This window comes from Salmo salar, chromosome ssa01 (assembly GCF_905237065.1).
Source record: "Salmo salar chromosome ssa01, Ssal_v3.1, whole genome shotgun sequence".
Lineage (NCBI taxonomy): Eukaryota > Metazoa > Chordata > Actinopteri > Salmoniformes > Salmonidae > Salmo > Salmo salar.
The window spans coordinates 41,205,415-41,228,989 of record NC_059442.1 but is presented as its reverse complement, the minus strand read 5'-3'; the positions used below and the strand labels follow the sequence as shown (position 1 = coordinate 41,228,989).

General features: G+C 42.5%; 1 protein-coding gene across 1 annotated transcript in view; it reads left to right on the top strand.

The window, feature by feature from the left end:
• The window catches only part of LOC106602440 (calmin), a 40,723-nt gene extending 19,646 nt beyond the window's left edge, over positions 1-21,077 (top strand). Inside the window, exons 2-13 of the mRNA XM_014195086.2 lie at positions 4,069-4,130; positions 7,543-7,638; positions 7,910-7,993; positions 8,193-8,285; positions 8,408-8,601; positions 8,787-8,980; positions 9,285-9,367; positions 9,868-12,387; positions 15,028-15,227; positions 17,325-17,415; positions 17,566-17,624; positions 19,811-21,077. Coding sequence (XP_014050561.2) covers positions 4,069-4,130; positions 7,543-7,638; positions 7,910-7,993; positions 8,193-8,285; positions 8,408-8,601; positions 8,787-8,980; positions 9,285-9,367; positions 9,868-12,387; positions 15,028-15,227; positions 17,325-17,415; positions 17,566-17,624; positions 19,811-19,952 — 3,818 coding nt within the window. The 3' untranslated portion in view covers positions 19,953-21,077. The remainder of the gene's footprint in view (positions 1-4,068; positions 4,131-7,542; positions 7,639-7,909; positions 7,994-8,192; positions 8,286-8,407; positions 8,602-8,786; positions 8,981-9,284; positions 9,368-9,867; positions 12,388-15,027; positions 15,228-17,324; positions 17,416-17,565; positions 17,625-19,810) is intronic.
• Positions 21,078-23,575: the final 2,498 nt, after the last annotated feature.

Here is a 23,575-nt window from a genome sequence, read left to right as displayed (position 1 = left end):
GAATAAGGATGACGATTTCATTCCTGCTGGCAATTCTTCTGTTAATAGGGCACGTTATTAGCCTGGTTGCCAGTCTGTTTCTGCTCTCTTGCCAACTCCTTATGTAATTGTCATGTTTGGTTTGACAATGGAGTAGGCAAGAGCACAAACAGATCTGGGACCAGGTTGGGACATTATTGTCTCTCATTTTGTCTAATTACTACTCACAGTATGGCTGTCTGTCTTTTCCCTATATCTATCATACCTCACGATAAGATCTAGATGCAGACAGTTCGAAATAACACGTGTTTGACAAGAAGCTGGTTCTCCAGGAGACACTGGAGGACCTGTCGGACGTGGAGAACGTGTTCTTGAGCCAAGCGGGAAAAGACGAGGATGTCTTCAAGGTAGACGAACATGAACTGGTTCAACATGTCGCGGATAATGTCATTAACCAGAACCTGAAACACAGCAGGAGCATTGATCAGACCGAATGGCATCACCAGGTATTCATAGTGTCCGCTAGCAGTGTTGAAGGCTGTCTTCCACTCGTCACCTTCCCGTATCCGTACCAAGTGGTGGACGTTTCAGAGGTCCAACTTAGAGAGGTAGTGGCCCCCTGGAGCGGCTCGAAAGCCGAGGCGATGAGTGGTAGCGGGTAGCGGTTCTTAACCGTGACGTCATTGAGGCCCCGGTAGTCGATGCACGGGCGCATGGTTTTGTCCTTGTCCACAAAGAAGAACCCTTTGCCGGCAGGGATGCAGAAGGACGGATACCCCCTGCAGCCAGGGAGTCCTCGATGTACGTCTCCATAGCCTTGGTCTCCAGACCTGACAGTGAATACAGGCGTCCCCAGGGTGGTGTAGTGCCCAGGAAAGGTCGATCCCGCAGTCATAGGGTCGATGCAGAGGAAGCGAAGTGGCCCGGGCCTTGCTGAAAACCTCCCGGAGGTCCTGGTACTCCGCGGAAATGGCGGAGAGGTCCGAGGCTTCTTCCGAGCCCACAGGAAGACGTCCCAGGGCAGGCTGTGCCAACTTCAGGCAATGGGCATAGCAGAACGGGCTCCAGCCCATGATAGTACCAGCAGTCCAGTTGATAAGGAGTTGTGGCACTGGAGCCAAGAAAACCACAATACCACGGAAACCTGAGGAGACTTGATGAGCATAAACTGTATAGACTCATGGTGGTTCCCAGACACACGCGGGTGGACAGGAGTAGTATTGTGGGTGACCCTGCCTATAGAGTGCCCATCCAGTGCTCTAACGTCTAGGGGCCTGGAGAGGGGCTGAGTGGGGATGCCCACTCAGCCCAGAGTCAAAGAAAACCCAGAGAGATTTTGATTGGTCGCCCCACAGCAGGATGGCATGGAGAGGGGAGCGAGTAAGGGGAGAAGAAAAATTCTCTGTATGTTCCACCAAAGTACTCGTACCTACTAGAGGTCGACCGATTATGATTTTTCAACGCCAATACCGATTATTGGAGGACCAAAAAAAGCCCCTACCGATTAATCGGACGATTTTTTAATTTGTTTTTATTTGTAATAATGACAATTACAACAATACTGAATGAACACTTATTTTAACTTAATATAATACATCAATAAAATCAGTTTAGCCTCAAATAAATAATGAAACATGTTCAATTTGGTTTAAATAATGCAAAAACAAAGTGTTGGAGAAGAAAGTAAAAGTGCAATATGTGCCATGTAAAAAAGCTAACTTTTAAGTTCCTTGCTCAGAACATGAGAACATATGAAAGCTGGTGGTTCCTTTTAACATGAGTCTTCAATATTCCCAGGTAAGATGTTTTAGGTTCTAGTTATTATAGGACTATTTCTCTCTATACGATTTGTATTTCATATACCTTTGACTATTGGATGTTCTTATAGGCACTTTAGTATTGCCAGTGTAGCAATATAGCTTCCGTCCCTCTCCTCGCTCCTACCTGGGCTCGAACCAGGAACACATCGACAACAGCCACCCTCGAAGCAGCATTACCCATGTAGAGGAAGGGAAAAAACTACTCCAAGTCTCAGAGCGAGTGACGTTTGAAACGCTATTAGCGCGCACCCGGCCAACTAGCAAGCCATTTCATATCGGTTACACCAGCCTAATCTTGGGAGTTGACAGGCTTGAAGTCATAAACAGCGCAATGCATTGCGAAGGGCTGCTGGCAAAACGCTCAGTCAGACTGCTCTATCAAATCATAGACTTAATTATAACATAATAACACACAGAAACACGAGCCGGAAACTATCATCTCGAAAACAAAACGTTATTCCTGTTACATTGCACAACCTTCAGTGTTACGTCATAATTACGTAAAATTCTGGCAAATTAGTTCGCAACGAGCCAGGCGGCCCAAACTGTTGCATATACCCTGACTGCGTGCAATGAACGTAAAATGACACAATTTCACCTGGTTAATATTGCCTGCTAACCTGGATTTCTTTTAGCTAAATATGCAGGTTTAAAAATATATACTTCTGTGTATTGATTTTAAGAAAAACATTGATGTTTATGGTTAGGTACAGTCGTGCAACGATTGTGCTTTTTTCGCAAATGCGCTTTTGTTAAATCATCCCCGTTTGGCGAAGTCGGCTGTCTTTGTTAGGAAGAAATAGTCTTCACAGTTCGCAATGAGCCAGGCGGCCCAAACTGCTGCATATACCCTGACTCTGTTTCCAAGAGAAGTGACACATTTTCCCTAGTTAAAAGAAATTCATGTTAGCAGGCAATATTAACTAAATATGCAGGTTTAAAAATATATACTTGTGTATTGATTTTAAGAAAGGCATTGATGTTTATGGTTGGAGAAACGTGTACCTAAGCGATTATATGCAACGCAGGACAGGCTAGATAAACTAGTAATATCATCAACCATGTGTAGTTAACTAGTGATTGTGATTGATTGATTGTTTTATATAAGATAAGTTTAATGCTAGCTAGCAACTTACCTTAGCTTCTTACTGCATTCGCGTAACCTCGTGGAGTGCAATGTAAAGCAGGTGGTTAGAGCGTTGGACTAGTTAACCGTAAGGTTGCAAGATTGAATCCCTGAGCTGACAAGGTAAAAATCTGTTGTTCTGCCCCTGAACAAGGCAGTTAACCCACCGTTCCTAGGCCGTCATTGAAAATAAGAATGTGGTCTTAACTGACTTGCCTAGTTAAATAAAGGTCTAAAAAAATATATATTTAAAAAAAATTAAATAAATCGGCCAAATCGGCGTCCAAAAATTCCGATTGTTATGAAAACTTGAAATCGGCCCCAATTAATCGGCCATTCCGATTAATCGGTCGACCTCTAGTACCTACTGTTGAGCCTGGTCCTTTTAATGGACAGGTAGACACATAATGACCGGCAGTTTCGCAATACAGACAACTCTGGGTGTTAAGTCTGCGTATTTACATCCTAGTACCAAAGTTTCGATCCACTAAGAGAAACAGCCGTAGAATCACACTCCTCTGGCTAGGAAATGAGGAAAGATATTCATGAGGTTGTTGGATGGTACTCCAGTGTGACATTTAATGCACAACGACACACAGGTTAAGAGGTTTTTAATAATAGCCAAGGAGTGAGCATGCAAGATATGACCATGATTCACCAAATAGCTTCACCGTATTGTGTGTGGAAATCAATACAATATACGATTGGATATAAATTGGTGTGTATGTGTGTGATGTATGCATGTGAGCATGTAGATGTGTGATGTATGTTCATGCAAAGGTTCACATGTGAGGGTTGCATGTGTGTGTTTGCACGCTAAGTGCACCCCCTTGTTGCTATGGCGTGTTGACAGGTCATGGCTGCAGGGTAGAGGTCTTGCTGATTAACGACTGGGGTGTGTCACAATTGGCAACCTATTCCCTATGTAGTACGCTACTTTTGACCAAAGTCCTATGGACCCTGGTCAAAAGTAGTGCACTATATAGGGAATGGGGCTATTTAGGACGCTACCTGGTAGAAGATGAGGCTGTTGTCTTACATGAGTCAGTATTGATGCTGCTGGTCACTTCTCTGTATTCCTATCTTTTATTCACAGCCACCATATTCATATCCTCCTCTGTGTTTGTTGCTTTTCTCTTGCAGTTGAAAGAGAAGTCGTTCAGAAGAGGACGTTCACACGATGGATGAATCTGCATTTGGAGAAGGTAAGTCAGTCTACAGATCAGGGTTTGGGTCAATTCCATTTCAATTGAAAATGAAACTCCAATTTTCCTCAGAGCTCTATGAGAAGAAAAAAAAACATGTATTTTTTGTTTACTTCCTGAATTGACTGAATTGAAATGGAATTGACCCCAACCCTGCTACAGTTCGCCCAAAAGAATCCATCCCTCAAAATAAGCGTATCTTACCTAACACCACAAACTGGAGTATGTATAGACTTATTCATAAACCTGGGATATTTTACATTTCCAAAGCATCTCATTTCAATTTTACTGCCCTTTTTCTGACAACACTTTGAGTCTATCCCTCACACAAACCGAGTTGTAGCCTCTCCCTCTACCCTATAAATGATAAATGGAGGCAGTGGAACTGTAAAAAATTCATTTGTCGGTAAATGCTAATCTGATAGATTGTGTAGATGCTATCTGTCTGCCCTTGAGTAGATTTACTTTCACTTAATGCTGTACAGGTGGTACTGTGGGACTGCATCTCAAATGGCACCCTTTTCCTTATATAGTGCCCATAGGGCTTTGGTCAAAAGTAGTGCACTATATAGGGAATAGTAGTGGAGACTGTATATGCAAATAGTGCTAGATTAGATGTAAAAGGGCGATTCCACGCCAGCATGGCCCAAAAATAGTTTTAGTATCACAGATTGTTCTGGCAATTCACATTAAAAACTTCATTGGGAGGAAGGACGTTTAACATTTTTATTACATTTGTATTTTTTGGAAAATTGTGATGAAAGTGGCAATTTCTATAGGCCCTTTTTAGACCTATACATGCCTCCTGTAAGACCCTATGATCCATGAACCGTACATGGTACAGACAACATCTTGGTGTCATTATCAGTCCCTCCAGGATTTCGGAGGCAATTCTGACATTTTGCATGGCAACATGCAATGATTTTGTCCAATTTGTCGTGAAACTGCACTGACGAGGGAAAAGGTTTGTTGACATTTGGCTTGATTGAACCATATTATTTAAAATGTTTTAACTACACAAGTCAGTTACAGTGAGGGAAAAAGTATTTGATCCCCTGCTGATTTTGTACGTTTGCCCACTGACAAAGAAATGATCAGTCTATAATTTTAATGGTTGGTTTATTTGAACAGTGAGAGACAGAATAACAACCAAAAAATCCAGAAAAACGCATGTCAAAAATGCTAGAAATGTATTTGCATTTTAATGAGGGAAATACTGGACAACACTGGGCCAATTGTGCACCGCCTTATGGGACTCCCAATCACAGCCAGATGTGATACAGCCTGGATTCGAACCAGGAACTCTAGTGACATCTCTTTCACTGAGATACAGTGCCTCAGACCCCTGCGCCACTTGGGAGCCCGATATTATGTGGTAAATGTGTGGTGATTGGTTGAAATTGCGAGCCCTCTTTTCATACTGCGGTGATGGGTCAGTTTTGTGTGATAATATTGCGATGATTTGACTGTTTAATAGTGTGGTGATTGGTCAAATTTGCAAGCCCTCGCATAATATGCAGGTAAGTAATTGTAGATTTTGCACCAAACAAATGTGATCGCAGAATCTGGACTGCTTTATAGTCCTTACAGTGTGCTCTAAAATATGGAGTATGTCTATATTCTGACATAAAACATTTGTAATAAATGTATTCAACATAAAGCATATTATTATTAATATCGCAAAAGTACCCTTTTAGATTTTATTGCTTATTTGGAACAATATTCTCTTTAAACACATCAGATTTCCAGAGTGGGCTCTGTGGTACTTTGAAGAAATTATCAATTTTATACGTACAAATTGACATTATAGATCATTAACCAATCACAGCCCTTCTGTAGGATTGCACATTCAGCAAATCACCAGCAGTGGGAGTTCCCTTAAAATCCATTTTCCCATTCACTGTTTTGGTGGCGCTCATAAAATTGCTCATAACTTTAAAAGTAGGAGAGAGCCCACTCTGTATATTTGACATACGTGTAGAGTATATTGTTTAAAATAATATGTTTAAAAATGAACAAAATCAAAAAGGGTACTTTTGAGATAATACTATTAATAGTTTTAATGTTGAATAAATTAACGTGTTAAATTGTATTTCAGAATGTAGCGATACTCCATATTTTAGAGCACAGTATTAGGAGTATAATGACACCAAGGTGATGCCTGTATCATGTATGGTTCCCTGATTATTGGCTCTTATAGGGGGCATGTATAGGTCTAAAGAGTGCCTAACATGGCGTCTTTTATTGTGATAAAAAAATGGTTTGTTACAAAAGTAATTAGCATATCAAACATCTTTCCTCCCAATTAAGTTTTTATGTGAGAATTGCCAGAACAATCTGAGATACAAAAATATTTTCGGGCCATGCTGGCATGGAATAATCGCCACAGGCCTTTTTTGTACTTTTTCCCCCTCCTTTCTTCTCAGATTGCATTGTGTAATTTGAAGAACTGTTTTATTTACATGAATAGCATTCCTGAACAATTTACCAAGGAACTATGGTGAAAAGGCCCGCACATACGTTCTCTTTGTCTGCTAACCTACACGTACCCTCAGGCGTTCTGTGTTCCCTCCACTTTCAAGCACACATACACTTGTGCTCACAAATTGTTTACATATTTTTTTATCTTTCCCTCTCTTCACCCCCACCGCCTCCGCTCTCTCTCGCTCACAAAGTGACACACACACACACACACACACACACACACACACACACACACACACACACACACACACACACACACACACACACACACACACACACACACACTACTCTGCCATTAGTCATTCAGTGAGTTTCACTACTCTAGCCTTACACCATTGTTTGCATTGGCAAGGCTGTTTTGTGCTTCTAAGGTTTCAGGCGACAGAGAGATGAGATGATAACAGAGCAGAGCCATAAGGCTGACTGAGAGAGAGAGTCCAAAAGTGATTAAGTCTTTGTTTCTCTCACACAATGAACCTCTCTTCTCTGACACACTGTCTGGCGTTACATCAAATCTCTGACCCACTAATCGACAATCATACGCTTGTCCGCTGGGTTTCGATGGAAAGTTTTGCTCACTCCCTCTCTCAAGTAAGCGTTCAGATGTAGAGAGATTGGTTCATGCATGGTTCGGTTTGATGTCGTAGCTAATACTTAATAGCTGTTTTGACGGACTGCTCATTATACTGAAAAGATCCATCTTTGACAGTTATTGGCAGTCCTACCAGCCAGCATAAAACCAACACCAGAGAAATGTCAATGGTCATTATACTCCACTACTTATGCTACATGTGCACTTAAGTCAGACATCAGACACACACACTTGTAGCTGTTGCAGCACAATAGCATCATCAAAGGAAGACTGAAGTGTGTTTTTTACATCATCAGGGCTGTTGAAAGATTCACTCTCCTCTCCTCCTGTCTTCAGTGCACTCCTCCGATGGAGGTAAACGACCTGTTCAGAGATATCCAGGATGGAAGAATACTCATGGCCTTGCTGGAGGAACTGTCCGGATGCAAGCTGGTGAGGTTTCCACCGACAATACTACACCATCCACACAGTATTCAGATGTTAGTGATGCTTTGTTGATTCATTTGCCTGCGTCACAAATGGCACCCTATTCCCTATAGGCCCTGGTCAAAAGTAGTGCACAATGTAGGGGATAGGGTGCCATTTGGGAGGCAGCCCATGGCCATGTTAGATATGGAGAAGTTATGTGTTAAAGATTGTGTTTGAGTTCGATTTCGGTGGCTAACAATTCACCCAGCTTTTTATGGTCGGTGTCCTCCTCCAGCTTCATGGATGGAAACAATCCTCACATCGTATCTTCAGGCTGAACAACATCGCAAAGGTCCTCACCTTCCTAGAGGAAAGAAATGTGAGTATCACCAATCACCTATTTAGGGAAGTGTCTAATAAACATCCTGAAATTATAGAAGACGTTTCAGCTTTATTCCCTTCAATGATATTTATAGCTGAAGCAATTTTTTTCATATTGGGAGGGGCACCAGCACACCACTGTCTAAATATCCTGTTGATTGGTTGGATTGTTTACCTGGGTGTGTTTACCTGCACAGGTAAAGCTGGTCAGTATTGATGCTGCAGATGTCGCCGATGGCAACTCTTCCATCGTTCTCGGACTCATCTGGAATATTATCCTGTTTTTCCAAGTAAAATCTCTCTCTCTCTCTATACCGTCTCTTTCTTCTCTCTCCTCTCTTTCTCTCCCCCCCTCTCTCTCTCTCAGATATTAAGTCATGAAATAAGTGCCTAGTCTTCCTCCTTCTCTCAGATCAAGGAGCTGACAGGGAACATTAAGAGCCAGTTCCCCTCGTCCTCCAGCCTCTCCTCGCTCCCCACCAGCTCCGACTCTGACACCTCCCACTCCAGCACGCCTTCCGATGAGAGGCCACGCTCCATCGCCATGAGGGATCATGGGAAAGCCATCAAGACGCTCCTGCAGTGGGTCCAGAGACGCACCAGGAAGTGAGTTGTGATTGGACAGCAATCATATGTCAAATTCATAAGAGACTAACTCACAAATAGGATATGGTATTTGATGAACCTGTGGAAATTCGGTAATACATACACACAAGTTTGAAAGTTTGACTGCAGTCATGTTCAAGTGTTAGTGTCAGATGTTGCTGACTGGCCGAGTCTTGTCTTGTCAGGTACGGTGTGGCGGTGCAGGACTTTGGGAAGAGCTGGACCAGTGGGCTGGCCTTCCTGGCCGTCATTAAGTCTATTGACCCCAGCCTGGTGGACATGAGGAGAGCTCTGCTGAGGACAGCCAGGGAGAACCTAGAGGATGCCTTCAGGACAGCCCACTACAGCCTGGGCATACCCAGACTACTGGAACCAGAGGGTAAATTATTCAATTAAATTCAGTTAAATTCAATCCAATTCAATTAATTGAGACTTTATTCATTGCCACAAGGGGCAATTATGTTAGCCTGATCACAGATCTGTTAGGGCTGTATAGCCAACTCCTATGGCCGTTGTCTTGCCAAAATAGTTGACATGACAACGGCCATAGCAGTTGACAAGTCAGCATAAAGAGATCTGGGACTGGGCTACAATTATGCTGTACAATCAGAGTGTATTAGAAGATTTACCACTAGTCGATCTTAAGTCCCTCTGTTATCATTCCCGCATTTCCATCTCCACAGATGTGACCATTAACCCTCCAGATGAGCAGTCCATCATGACCTACGTGTCCCAGTTCCTGGAGCACTTCCCTGGGATGGAAGAGGTGAGAGAGACTGCATCCCAAGGGCTCAGGTCAAAACTAGTGCGTTATATAGGGAATGCGGTGCCATTTGGAACACATTCAGTGTCTGCATAATATTCATCTCATGATCGATATATGATATATACAGTAGTTTATACAAACCACTAGATCAGGGGTGTCAAACAAATGTTACCCCGTGGGCTGCAGTCGGTCTTCACCGAGGTCTGGAGGGACGCACTTAAAATGTATCATATTTCCCAAAAATCGTCCTTCATCCTTTGCTTTTCGTTTCCCTGATTGTCTAGCTTTCGTTTCAATGACTATTAGCAAGCTGGACAGAGTGAAGAGACTATAAATGTCGGTCTATTATGATTTCTACACAGTTTTGATTTGGTTTTAGTCATTTCGATGTTGATTAAGATCGTAAAAAAAACAATTATTGGGCTCGTGGGCTAGATATTTGACACCCCTGCACTAGATACAGATAACCTGATAAATCTCTCTCTCTTTGTCACTCTCAGCCCCAGGAGAATGTATCTGATGTGATACAGAGAAGTGTGTCGTCAGGTAGACTCAGCTGTCGTGTCAACGACTCCTCCCACGACCTGAGGAATGGCGTTCACCGGAGTCGGGACCGAGAGAGGCCCTTTGTGGTCCGGAGGGACTTAGTCCAGCACCCGCCCAAAATCTTAATCTCCTCTGTCTCGGAGGAGCTCAAGTCCCCCACATCACCGCCTGTGGTGGAGCGCTCCCCGGTCAACGAAGGCTCGTCAGTAGGGACCACCCCCAGCCCTGTCTTCACCGTCTCCAGCTCTCCGCAACCCTCATTTGTCGACTCGGTCATCGGCTCTGTTTCCTGTGACTCACCAATCAGTGACTCTGTGATCGGTTCGCCAGACTCCTGTTGGGAGCGCCTGCCGAGCGAGGCAGTGACGCCAGACAGGTCCGTGGAGAGCCGTAGCGACGGGTCGCTATGTGACAGCGGGGTATCCTGGGACATCCCTCCCTCCACACCCCATGGGGTCACACCTGATCTGGAGGATCCGTTGCCGTCGGTTATGGGGCCAAAGGCAGGAAAGCCTCAGGATGAGGAACAGAAAGTGATGCCGGAGCTGTTTATCGACGAGGGGAACTACTCCTTTAGCTCAGTGGAGAGCACACAGTACAGGGCCAATTCACAACTAGAAGAGGATGGGGAGGGAAGGAAGAAGAAAGAGAAGGAAGACGAGGAGGAGGTGTGTAGCTACATTCTGGAACTGAGTGAGGACAAGGCAGCCAAGCAGGAGCCTGATCAAAGAGAAGGAAAGAACATAACAGAGAGAACAGAAAGTGACTCAGAAGGAATAGACACAACTACTTGTCAGAGTGATGGCGTCAGCAAGGAACAGGGGCGGCCATCTTTAGAGTTTTCTGACAAGCCTCAGCAGACTGACTCTGACCAGAAAAGGGAGAGTGTGTGTGAGGGTGAGAGTGTGCGTGTGGGTGAGAGTGTGTGTGCGGGTGAGACAGGAGGAGCGGTGTGTTCTCCTCAACACGAGGAAATCAGCCATTCACAGCAGGAGACCTCTGACCTGCATGAAAAGCCAAATCAGCAGGACGGTGTCCTGGAGGGGACAGACAGAGCATCAGAATGTGCCAAGAAGGAAACAGTGGAACCATCTACAGATTCCAGGACGGCTGGAAACCCAAAGGAAGGGTTAGCTACGGAACGTTCTGATAAAGCAGAGGGTCAAAGTGATGTGACTGACAGAGTGGTGACGGAACACAGATCGACTACGTCCCTGTCAGAGAGGGACAGAAATTGGGAGCGGTCCCAGGAGGGGTCAGAGGAAAGGCACAAGCAGGTCACAGAAGAGTCAGAAACACAAGAGAAGATAAAGGACGTTCTGAACGGCCACATAGAGTCACAGGAGAACACTACGACGCAGGCGGATGAGGTCACAGAGCAGTCACAACCGTATATGGAGATGGACCAGAGTCGGACCATCCAGGGGGGATCCTCAGAACCAGAAGAGGAGAGCCATACTGGGAAAAAGGACCCTGAATCTCTGGCTTGCACAGACGATCGGCAGAGCTCCACACTCCCAGCAGAGGACAGAGACGATAGGACCCAGAGCCCAGAGAGAGAGGCAGAGGTTGGGGATGAAGACCCAGACCTGCGTGGGCCCCCTGGAGGTGGCTTGGTTGAAAATAGTGAGACAGCCCCTTGTGGTGGAGATGCTGAAGTGAATGTTGTAGTTCCTGAGAAGAAGAGAGGGGCAGAAAATGGCCATGACAGGGTGGATGCTACTGGGTCTGGGGCCACAGACAACAGAGAGACTGTAGTGGAGGTCCCCCACTATGATGTCCCCATCTCCCATGTCACTGAGGCCTTCGTGGAGCCTAACCCTGGACTGGTCCTCACTGGCCCGGTTCCTCGCTCTCCTCTCTCAGACACACACACCAAGAACCAGTCTGTATTCCTCCCGCCTGGTCAAGAGAGAGACATAGAAAAGGATGCAGAGGATCATACTGAGGGCAGTCATAGTGAGACAGAGGCCTCTACTGTTGAAGAGACAGGGGACAAAATGGCAGACACAGAAAAGAGTGAAACCAAGAGTGTCAATGTGGCCTATACAGACAGTGAGTGGAGCAGTGCAATGGAGAAGCCTGAAAGTGAACCAATGGACTTGTTCCAAGCTGACATGAGTGGGGCCCTTGATCAGACAATGACATTGAGTGAGACTCTGGAACCCATGGACCTGTTCTACCCGGATACAGATGACTGTGGTCCTGTAGAGGAACCAGAGAACGACGTGGAGACATCGCCGTGGTCCTCTTCCTTCAGCAAGTCAGTAGAGACCTGGCCCTCAACCTTTAGTGTTGCAGCGCTACAACCAGCACCGTCCTCAGAACCAGAGACACACACAGACTCGCACACACATAGCCAGACAGAGACACATACAGAGACACACGCACACAGCAGTCCAGACTCACACATAAAAAGCCAACTGGATCAAGAAGCTCTCAGAGAGGAGTCAACAATGCAGAAGCAGGATAAGGTAAGCCAGTGTGTATGGACAACAAGGACAGATCTGTGTATGTGTGTGTGTGCATGTATGCGCGCCTCCTGCATGCGTATGTGTGTGTGTGTGCAAGGTGATCCAAACAACACCAGACAACATCAGAGTGACGTGACATTTCACACATACACATAGGACAAGGTCACCGTCTCATTATATGCAATAATCTGTCTGCATGTGTTATTATCTGTCATCCTTTTCTCTGGTTCTATCTGACGTGTCTGTCTGGGTGTCTGATAATATATGCATTGTTTTGGTGCTAGATGTTCTGCATACCAAGTCATATTTAGCATATTTACCTTTCATAAGCTGTGTTGACCAACCATGAATCATGAATCACTCATGAGAACGTTACCCATTATTTAAAGGAGGGACATTGGAGCTAATGTTCAAGACAGTTAAAAAGAAAGAGCGATATTTTTTATCAAGTGCTTTGTGCTACTCTATATGACTACAAGGGCTGGGATTTGAAAGGGACCTCATGATTCGATATTATAGCGATACTTAGGTGCCGAATTGATATGTATTGCTATTCTCACGATTCTATATGTATTGCGATTCGATACTGTGATTTTATTGCAATTTGATGTTGCAAACATATTTCTCATTATATGTCTTCTGCAGAGACAGGAGAGAGCATAATAAATGAGTTTTGATCAGTCATGGAAATAAAAGTGCTGAAAACATGTTGGCTCACTATTTAAAAAGAAGATGAAGAACAAGCTATAAGATGAAAAATATTTGAGTTTTGGCACAGGTACAGCCGACCAGCGTTAGCTAATGCTACCTAGCAAAAACAAAGAAACAAACAAAAACATACATATATTTATATGCTACCGGTCAAAAGTTTTAGAACACCTACTCATTCAAGGGTTTTTCTTTATTTTTACTATTTTCTACATTGTAGAATAATAGTGAAGACATCAAAACTATGAAACACATATGGGATCTTGTAGTAACCAAAAAAGTGTAATACAAATCAAAATATATTTTATATTTGAGATTCTTCAAATAGCCACCCTTTGCCTTCATGACAGCTTTGCACACTCTTGGTATTCTCTCAACCAGCTTCACCTGGAATGCTTTTCCAACAGTTTTGAAGGAGTTCCCACATATGCTGAGCACTTGTTGGCTGCTTTTCCTTCACTCTGCGGTCCGACTCATCCCAAACCATTTCAATTTGGTTGAGGTCAGGGGATTGTGGAGGCCAGGTCATCTGATGCAGTACTCCCTCACTCTCCTTCTTGGTAAAATAACCCTTACACAGCCTGGCGGTGTGTTGGGTCATTGTCCTGTTGAAAACAAATGATAGTCCCACAAAGCGCAAACCAGATGGGATGGCGTATCGCTGCAGAATGCTGTGGTAGCCATGCTGGTTAAGTGTGCCTTGAATTCTAAATAAATCACAGACAGTGTCAATAGCACCCCCATACCATAACACCTCCTCCATGCTTTACGGTGGGAAATACACATGCGGAGATTTTCCGTTCACCTACTCAACGTCTTACACGGCGGTTGGAACCAAAAATCTCAAATTTGGACTCCAGACCAAAGGACAAATTTCCACCGGTCTAATGTCCTTTGCTCATGTTTCTTGGCCCAAGCAAGTCTCTTCTTCTTATTGGTGTCCTTTAGTAGTGGTTTCTTTGCAGCAATTCGACGATGAAGGCCTGATTCACACAGTCTCCTCTGAACAGTTGATGTTGAGATGTGTCCGTTACTTGAACTCTGTGAAGCATTTATTTGGGCTAGTAACTCTAATGAACTTATCCTCTCCAGCACAGGTCACTTTGGGTCTTCCATTCCTGTGGTGGTCTTCATGAGAGCCAGTTTCATCATAGCGCTTGATGGTTTTTGTGACTGCACTTGAAGAAACTTTCAAAGTTCTTGACATTTTCCGTATTGACTGACCTTCAGGTCTTAAAGTAATGATGGACTGTCATTTCTCTTTGCTTATTTGAGCTGTTCTTGCCATAATATGGACTTGGTCTTTTACCAAATAGGGCTATCTTCTGTATACCCCCATACCTTGTCACAACACAACTGATTGGCTCAAACGCATTAAGAAGGAAAGACATTCTACAAATTAACTTTTTAGAAGGCACACCTGTTAATTGAAATGCATTCCAGGTGCCTACCTCATCAAGCTGGTTGAGAGAATACCAAGAGTGTGCAAAGCTGTCATCAAGGCAAAGGGTGGCTATTTGAAAAATCTCAAATATAAAATATATTTTGATTTATTTAACACTTTTTTGGTTACTACATGATTTCATGTGTTATTTCATAGTTTTGATGTCTTCACTATTATCCTATAATGTAAAAAATTATAAAAATAAAGAAAAACCCTTGAATGAGTAGGTGTTCTAAAACTTTTGACCGGCAGTGTGTATATATGTAAATTTTTTACAAGTCAATACTTGGGAGTCGGAAGTATCTATATAATATTGTCCAAAATAATATTGTGATATGTAACTGTATCGATTTTCCCCCATCACTGATGACTAGCCAGTAACCCTTTACCCCCACACCCACTACATCCATACCCTATGATCCTATCCAACAACCTCCACCTTCCCCTTACACTTTAAAGTAGTCTCCCCCCCCCCCATGTGTGCCCAGGAGGTTGAAGTGAGAGGGGGCTCCAGGCTATCGGGCCCACAGGAATGGTGCTCCGTGCTGGGTGAGCAGACAGAGGGAGATGGGGGTGTGGTGGAGACAGAGATGGAGACCCACCGTGGAGCTGCTGAGAGAAGTGATCTCACCAGGACTGATGAGGAGAAGCCTGCCTCTGCTGCCAGAGAAAACAATGAGACCATGAGGTAGGATACTATTCTTAGGTCCCTGGTACGGCTGGGCTGTGTCCAAAATGGCACCCTATTCCCTTTATAGTGCACTACTATGGGCTCTGGTCAAAAGTAGTGCACTGTATAGGGAAAAGGGTTCCATTTGGGACGCCGCCTGAGAAACACAGCACAGAACATTATTTTGGGGGAAAGCAATGTTAAGCAGCGAAAGAAATGACTTCAGAACTGGGCCTCCCAGTTTGATAGAGCAAAATTCCTTAAATGTACTCAATGAAATGTGTTTAGATCTGGCTAGTCATTGAACTTGGAAGCTAATTTCCTCTCCACTAACATTAAGAGGCTCTTCATTTCAAATTACATAATGACATACAGTGCATTCGGAAACTTTTTCCACATTTTGTTACTTTACAGCCTTATTCTGAAATGAATAAAATATTTTTTTTCCCCTCATCCATCTACACACAATTACCCATAATGACAAGGCAAAAACAGGTTTTTAGACATTTCAGCAGATGTATAAAAAATTATAATTATAAGTATTCGGACTGTTGAAGCGCCTTTGGCAGCGAGTCTTCTTGGGTATGACGCTACAAACTTGACACACCTTTATTTGGGGAGTTTCTCCCATTATTCTCTGCATATTCTCTCAAGCTCTGTCAAGTTGGATGGGGAGCGTCGCTGCACAGCTATTTTCAGGTCTCTCCAGAGTCCGGGCTCTGGCTGGGCCACTCAAGGACGTTCAGAGACTTGTCTCGAAACCACTCTTGCATTGTCTTGGCTGTGTGCTTAGGGTCATTGTCCTGTTGGAAGGTGAACCTTCGCCCCAGTCTGAGGTCCCGAGGGCTCTGCAGCAGGTTTTCATCAAGGATCTCTCTGTACTTTGCGCCGTTCATATTTCCCTCGATCCTGACTCGTCTCCCAGTCCCTGCCACTGAAAAACATCCAACCAGCATGATGATGCCACCACCATGCTTCACCGTAGGGATGGTGCCAGGTTTCCTCCAGACATGACGCTTGGCATTCAGGCCAAAGAGTTAAATATTGGTTTCATCAGACCAGAGAATCTTGTTTTTCATGGTCTGAGTCTTTAGGTGCCTTTTGGAAAACTGTAAGCGGGCTGTCATGTGCCTTTTTCTGAAGAGTGTCTTCCGTCTGGCCACTCTACCATAAAGGCCTGATTGCTGCAGAGATGGTTGTCCTTCTGGAAGGTTTCCCCATCTCCACAGATGAACTCTGAAGCTCTGCCAGAGTGACCATCGGGTTCAAGGTCACCTCCCTGACCAACACCCTTCTCCCCCGATTGCTCAGTTTGGCCGGACGGCCAGCTCTATAGCTCACCAGTTTAGAATGATGGAGGCTACTGTGTTCTTGGGGACCTTCAATGCTGCAGACATGTTTTGGTACCCTTCCCCAGATCTGTGCCTCGACACAATCCTATCTTGGAGCTCTACAGACAATTCGTTTGACATCATGGCTTGGTTTTTGCTCTGACATACACTATATAAACTGGTGTGTGCCTTTCCAAATCATGTCCAGTCAATTGAATTTACCACAGATGGATCCCAATCAAGTTGTACAAACATCTCAAGGATGATCAATGGAAGCAGGATGCCCCTGTGCTCAATTTCAAGTCTCATAGCAAATGGTATTTCAGTTTTTTCCAAAAACGTCTAAAAAACTGTTTTTGTTTTGACATTATGGGGTATTGGGTGTAGATTGACGAGGAAAAATAGAATTTAATACATTTTAGAATAAGGCAAGGCTGTAACGTAACAAAATGTGGAAAAAGTCAAGGGGTCTGAATACTTTCTGAATGCACTGTAATTCAATTATATAATCTATGCTGATGATGACTGATTCTGAAATGTTTTATTGCAATAATAGTGGCTTTTTTCTCTCTGCTTTAATGAGTAAGATGAACAGTATGTTAGTCACTGTGTAAATAATAGCTAACAAGATGTTTTCTTTGTTCTGAATGATAGTGTTCGTACATTTTCTTATCTAGTAGAAATGTAAATATAGCGCTCTCTCTCTGTCTCTCTCTCTGTCTGACTCTCTCTCGCTGTCTCGCTTCGTCTGTCTGTCTCTCTTTCGTTCTCTCTCTTTGAACAGGAGGGAAGCGGACAGTGATGGCACCACAGATGAACAGTGTTCTATGTGTTCTACACCACTCCACCAGAGGAAGGTGACTGGCTCTAATGAGGTTTGTTGCAAAACATTTCAGATATTTAGGAAATATCATTATTTCCTATGTAAGTATTTTACCATAAGATGAGCCTACAAACAATACCTGTGCTTTTATCGTCATCACTCATGTTTTGGGGATTGTAATACGTATCCCTCTGTCCCGTAGAAGGACAATCAGAAGAACGGAGCATCCAGCCGAACTCACAGTACCAAGTCTGACACCAGGTAAGAATATGAGTCAGTAGGCCTCTAGCCCCAAAGGGCGGGGTGCAGCATGACTGTTATACAGTTATAACTTCATATGTTCAAAACAGAGGTTTGTTGCACGAACCGTTTCTCTCTTGCTCACTTGTCTGAGCGTAAGTCACTGGGTGGGGCTATCTTGTAGTTGCCGTGACAACCCTCCTGTATGAGTGTTGAGGCGAGGCATCGTGGGAATTAGAGACACACAATATTCGACTGATACCATCACTCCTATGGGGCACAGCTTGGCTTGGTGTTGTAATTGTGTGAAACATTTACATCATTACATCATCTACAGCCCTCTGGGGAGGGAGATGCCATACAGATAGGTTGCGTCCTAAATGACACCCTATCTCCCTTTATAGTACACAACTTTTGACCAGGGCCCATAGGGTGCCATTTAGGTCACAGCCATAGAGATAAAGGAACACAGCTGTCTGTAGCTCAGGAACAAAGATGTTGTCTTAGTAGTTATTAGGAGGACCAGGAGTAAATCTGACCAAGAAAAACATCAGGTGCTAGTTGTATGAAGGGTATAACTAGGGCCCATAGTTTTTCTTGGTCGTGTCAAAACTCCTGTACCTAGTTACAGTATTAGTATGAGACTAACCTTGTCCCATATCTCTTTTTGCTCTTGCAAACTCCATTGCTCATGACAATGAGTGACAAGGAGTTGGCATTATTGCACAAGCAGACTGGCATTCAGCCTATCCCAGACATAGTTAAATTATTAGTATCAGAAAACTATTCAACATGAAAATAACTCTTCAGTCTGGATAAATGAAATCCATCCTGGGCTTTTGTTTTGGTGTCACTAGCGAAGCCTAACATATAACAGTTTTTTCTATTCTAAATCCTTTTTATTCAACCATTGACCCATTTTACCCTGAATTGTAGCTCTGCTGTTTATGTTGACATTATCTCTTCCCAGCTAGCACATAATGTTCTGAGAACCATATGTTTTATAGAGCTTGGTGAGAGCATGGTTGTCCTATGATTATTTTGCATCTAACCTTCTCACAACATTCTGGGAATGTTGCAGGATAGCCAGCTAGCGCATAACATTCTGAGAACCATATATTTCTTAGGTGGGAATTTCAGTACCTAAGCCTAACGTTTCCCACAGGTTTACTCATGGTTCTATATAATGTTCTCAGAATGTTCAGAGAATGTTAAGAAACAACTTTCTTCTGTGGGAATTTCAGTACTTCAGCTTAACGTTTTCTGCAGATTTCCTCATGTTTCTATTTAAAGTCATGTTCTCAGAATGTTCAGAGAATGTTAAGAAACAATGTTCTTCTGTGGGAATTTCAGTACTTCAGCATAACATATTCTGCACCTTTCCTCATGGTTCTATTTAAAGTCATGTTCTTAAGAAAACTTTCCAGAAAAAAAGGAAAAAAGAAAACAGTAGTAACGTTCAAAGAACGTTCTAAGAATGTTATTTAAAAACATACATGACGTTCGCAGCGTCAACAATACTGTCTTTAGCCTATCTTGTTAAGTGTGTTCGGGTGTGTTGGCTGCGCCCACTAATTGGCCACACATAATCTTAATGAGTGTTTCCTTTGAAATGCGGTCTGCTTGAATAGACTACAATGAACAGCTTTGTATGAGTTAAAAAACCAACATGGCACGCTAGCTCCATCCTGGTGGCGCAGTGAACTAATTCCATTGCTATAGAACAGAAGATAATAGGTTCATAATCTCACTGATGCCATGGCACAATAAAAAAATACATGTGTTTGCATGATTAATGCCTAAGCAAATTAATTTCCAGGTGTCCTATCTGTGCTTGGAGTTCAAAACAGTTAACCTAAGCTAGCAGTATTATTAAAAGTCTTATTGGAACAAGTTCTCAGAACATTATTTAATTGCCTTCAAATAACCTATTATTTCCGTTCTCAGAAGGTTAGTAAACCTCCTAGGAAAACTTTCGGAGAACCATAGTAAAACGTTTTCAGAACCTCCCTGCAACCTAAAAATTCAAGTACCCAGAACAGGCAAAATGGAAACCAAAAATGTACATTCCCACGATTTCCAAGGAACCAAATGTGCTAGCTGGGTTTAAAGTCTGTTTGGTTCTGTCGACCTTCTGCTGAACCCAGTTTTTTTTTTTTTTCTCTCTCTCTCTCTCTCTCTCTCTCTCTCTCTCTCTCTCTCTCTAGCTGGAGGGAGATGAGGACTCCTACTTCGTTGACAGAGTACTACATTCTCCTACTGCTGTGGCTGCTCCTCTACTGCCTGTTGGTGTTGCCACAGATCGACTACAGGAACCTGCCAAGCCTTCTGCTCAACCTGGAAAAATGAATACACACACATACTGCGACACATGTACATACTGATACACACACACGACACATACGCACGCACACACAACACTTTTTTTTATTCCAGAATAATTTATAAAGCTGTTTAGAGATTCTGCTCTTTGGCTTTTAATGTGGCTTGCATTGATATGCTTAAATTGTAAAGACAAACCTATAACTTTGTATGTTTTTCTGAGTTTATTGATGTACAAAGAAAGAAGCACTCTAAGGGCTATTCAATCCGTAGCGCTGGAGATCCGCTTTATAGCGTGATTGACAATTAAAGTCAATGTTCCCGCGGTCGCGGAGACTGCGTTCGCGGTAAATGCTGCATATGTCGGTTCAATCGGAAATGACCTTTACATATTTATGTGGATCTTCAGCGATACTTCGGCAATACGGATTGAATCCAGCCCTAAGAGTCTGTAGGATTGTACGGTGCACAATTATAAAAAATGTTTTTTTGTAGGTATACAGTTTATGAAGCTTTGCAGTGGCCCATTTACATATATGCCAATTTGGTGAGTGGAATAACATGTATGTTTCAGAAACGTCCCTGATGTCCTTTTTGAATTTACATGCAATTTGATAAGAAAAAGTGTGGCCAATGAGTTATGCAGAACTATTTACACATTTAAGATGATGCACAACCTCCATTGAGCGATTAACTTATTAAGGTCCTGCATTCTCTTGAAGGTACTTGTCTTACAAGCTCAGTGGATTCTGCAGAGGCTTGGGAGTGTGTCAGTTGCACTTTTGAACCAGAGTATGTGAACTGCCAAAGATACAGTGTTTGGAATGCTGGATAGAAAATACAAAACTAATTCACCATCAGCAAATTATGAAATATAAGTTTAACACAGTTGAAATAGTTTTGAAGTGACAATACTGATTTACTAATAATGTTGGTTTTATTTTAATAGTATTTTAAGAATGCTGGAGTAAATGTCTATGGATCAGTTGAAAATACAGTATATGAATGGATTTTTAAAGTGTGATTATTAATTCCTTTATTAAATGCTATGTTTGTATGCCTGTGGGTTGTTTTTTAAACTGCTGTTATTGATTCAGCCGTGCTTGAACTTGTTAGAGCCCTTCAATAAAAAGAGAATGCTTTATGATTAAATGTTTATTTATAAAATACATTTTTTTAACAACATCTGTAATTAAGTACAGTACTATCATCATTTTGTTGTTGCATTTTTTTAAATTTTGAATCGGCTTAGTTTCCAGCCACCTAAATCTTCAATATAATTCCCCCAACAACAAGCACAGAATTCCTACACATGGATAAACCGAACAGTGGATTTATAAAGTGTGTGTAGTTATGTGCAAAAGCCATACTTTACATGACTTCATGTCCAGCAGCTGTCCATATGAATTCTGTTGAAATAGATTGCCTATACAGACACTGCATATGTTAATGAGATCTATATGGGCTGTGTGGAGGTCTGCATGATTATGCCCAAGGGACACAATACATACTGCCTATCTGATTGTGAATGAAGTGACCTAGTACGGCCTCAAAGAGGTCACCTTGCTTTTGTATTGGAACCCATTCTGTTCAAAAGCACCAGTCAAGTGCAACGGGTCGTTCCACGAAAAGAGTGCCTTTTGCTTCCCTTTGATATTTTAAGTAGAAATTGTGCACCAATATTGCATTTTAGAAGCCTGTTATGTTAAATGAAGTGCAGCATTTTGACATGTCATTCCATGCACCCTCTGTAACTTCCAGGGAAGATATTAACCCCATTTAACCCCAACATTTCTACAAGTTTTCACCATCATTGTAAAGCCCTAGTTATTTAGTTTCTTTGACATAGTCCTTTCTGAAGATGATTATTTACTTCAGGGGATTAGTAATTCATTTACATCTGTCCCTCATTTGAAGGTCAACCCTGTTACGTGAACTGAACTCTCTTTTTAATATGGTGAAACCATTCATAAAAATCAAAATCGTAGGAAACATTAAACACCTAATAGTGAAATCATAGTGTAGAAGCAGGTGATCTAGTTCTACTCTTTCTGGCCAGTTTCTGTTGTTTTGTGGTGGAAAACTGAGCAGGTTGAGCATGAAACGTCAACCCTGTTACCCATAGATAGACAGGCTAGAAATGTTTTAACAATGAAACGTGTTTTTGTGATGCTTGCATTCAATTGTCACTCCCTGTAGCTTCTATTCTCCCTGTCACAAGGGGATGTATCATTAACTCTTTTAGTCAACTGTGTTACTTTATTTGGCACTTAATAAGCACTTACTATAGTCTTTTTTTAAATTCAACCTCTTGATATAGCAAAACTTTTTTTTATGAAGCTCTTTATGGCAGAATGTTCAAATTAGGTGGAATCAAAAGTTACTTTTTGAAGAACTTACACTTCTCAAATGGCACTGAATTGGTGGAATGACCCAATAAATGACATGTTTTGCCCTTTGTTGTATAGTTTATTTGATTGGTTAATCCAGATTGATTTCATGCCTGCTGCATGAGTAGCGGTTACAACTCACAGCATTTTGTTCTAGTTTATGGTGAGTATTCCCATTTGGAGATATGGTTTGGGAAACATTAGAAACATTATAGCCCTGAAGTAAGAAATATTATAAAACTGACTGGGTAAAACGACAAGTACCCTACAGTGCCTTGTGCCTTCCCTTGGAAGCCAATAGCTCATTTCCTGAGTGCCTTTTGTTAGTAACTATAGTCAGAGTTAATCTGGGATGATTTATCAATTATTTTCGGTTCGCACTAATGTTATAAAATAAATTGGCAATTGCCATAGTCTACTGTATGCCACGGTTGCGGGAAATGATCCAGGGCCATAATAATCGAATCAAATTGTATTTGTCACATGCTTCGTGAACAACGGGTGTAGACTAACAGTGAAATGCTTACTTACGGGCCCTTCTCAACAATGCAGAGAGAAATATAGAAAAATAATAGAAAAATAATAACATGAGGAATAAATACACAATGAGTAATGATAACTTGGCTGTATACTGTACATGGGGTGCCAGTACTGACTTGATGTGCAGGAGTATGAGGTAATTGAGGTAGATACTGTATGTACATATAGGTAGGGGTAAAGTGATTAGGCAACAGGATTGATAATAAACAGTAGTGGCAGTGTATGTGATTTAGTTAGTGTAAAAGGGGTCAATGTGGATAATCCAGGTAGCTATATTTGAAGTTGGAAGTTTACATACACCTTAGCCAAATACATTTAAACTCAGTTTCTCACAATTCCTGACATTTAATTCTAGTAAAAAATCCCTGTATTAGGTCAGTTAGGATCACCACTTTATTTTAAGAATGTGAAATGTCAGAATAATAGTAGAGATTTATTTCAGCTATTATTTCTATCATCACATTCCCAGTGGGTCAGAAGTTTGCATACACTCAATTACCATTTGGTAGCATTGCCATTAAATTGTTTAACTTGGGTCAAACGTTTCGGGTAGCCTACCACAAGCTTCCCACAATAAGTTGGGTGAATTTTGGCCCATTCCTCCTAACAGAGCTGGTGTAACTGAGTCAGGTTGGTAGGCCTCCTTGCTTGCACACACTTTTTCAGTTCTGCCCACAAATGTTATATGGGATTCAGGCTAGGGCTTTGTGATGGCTACTC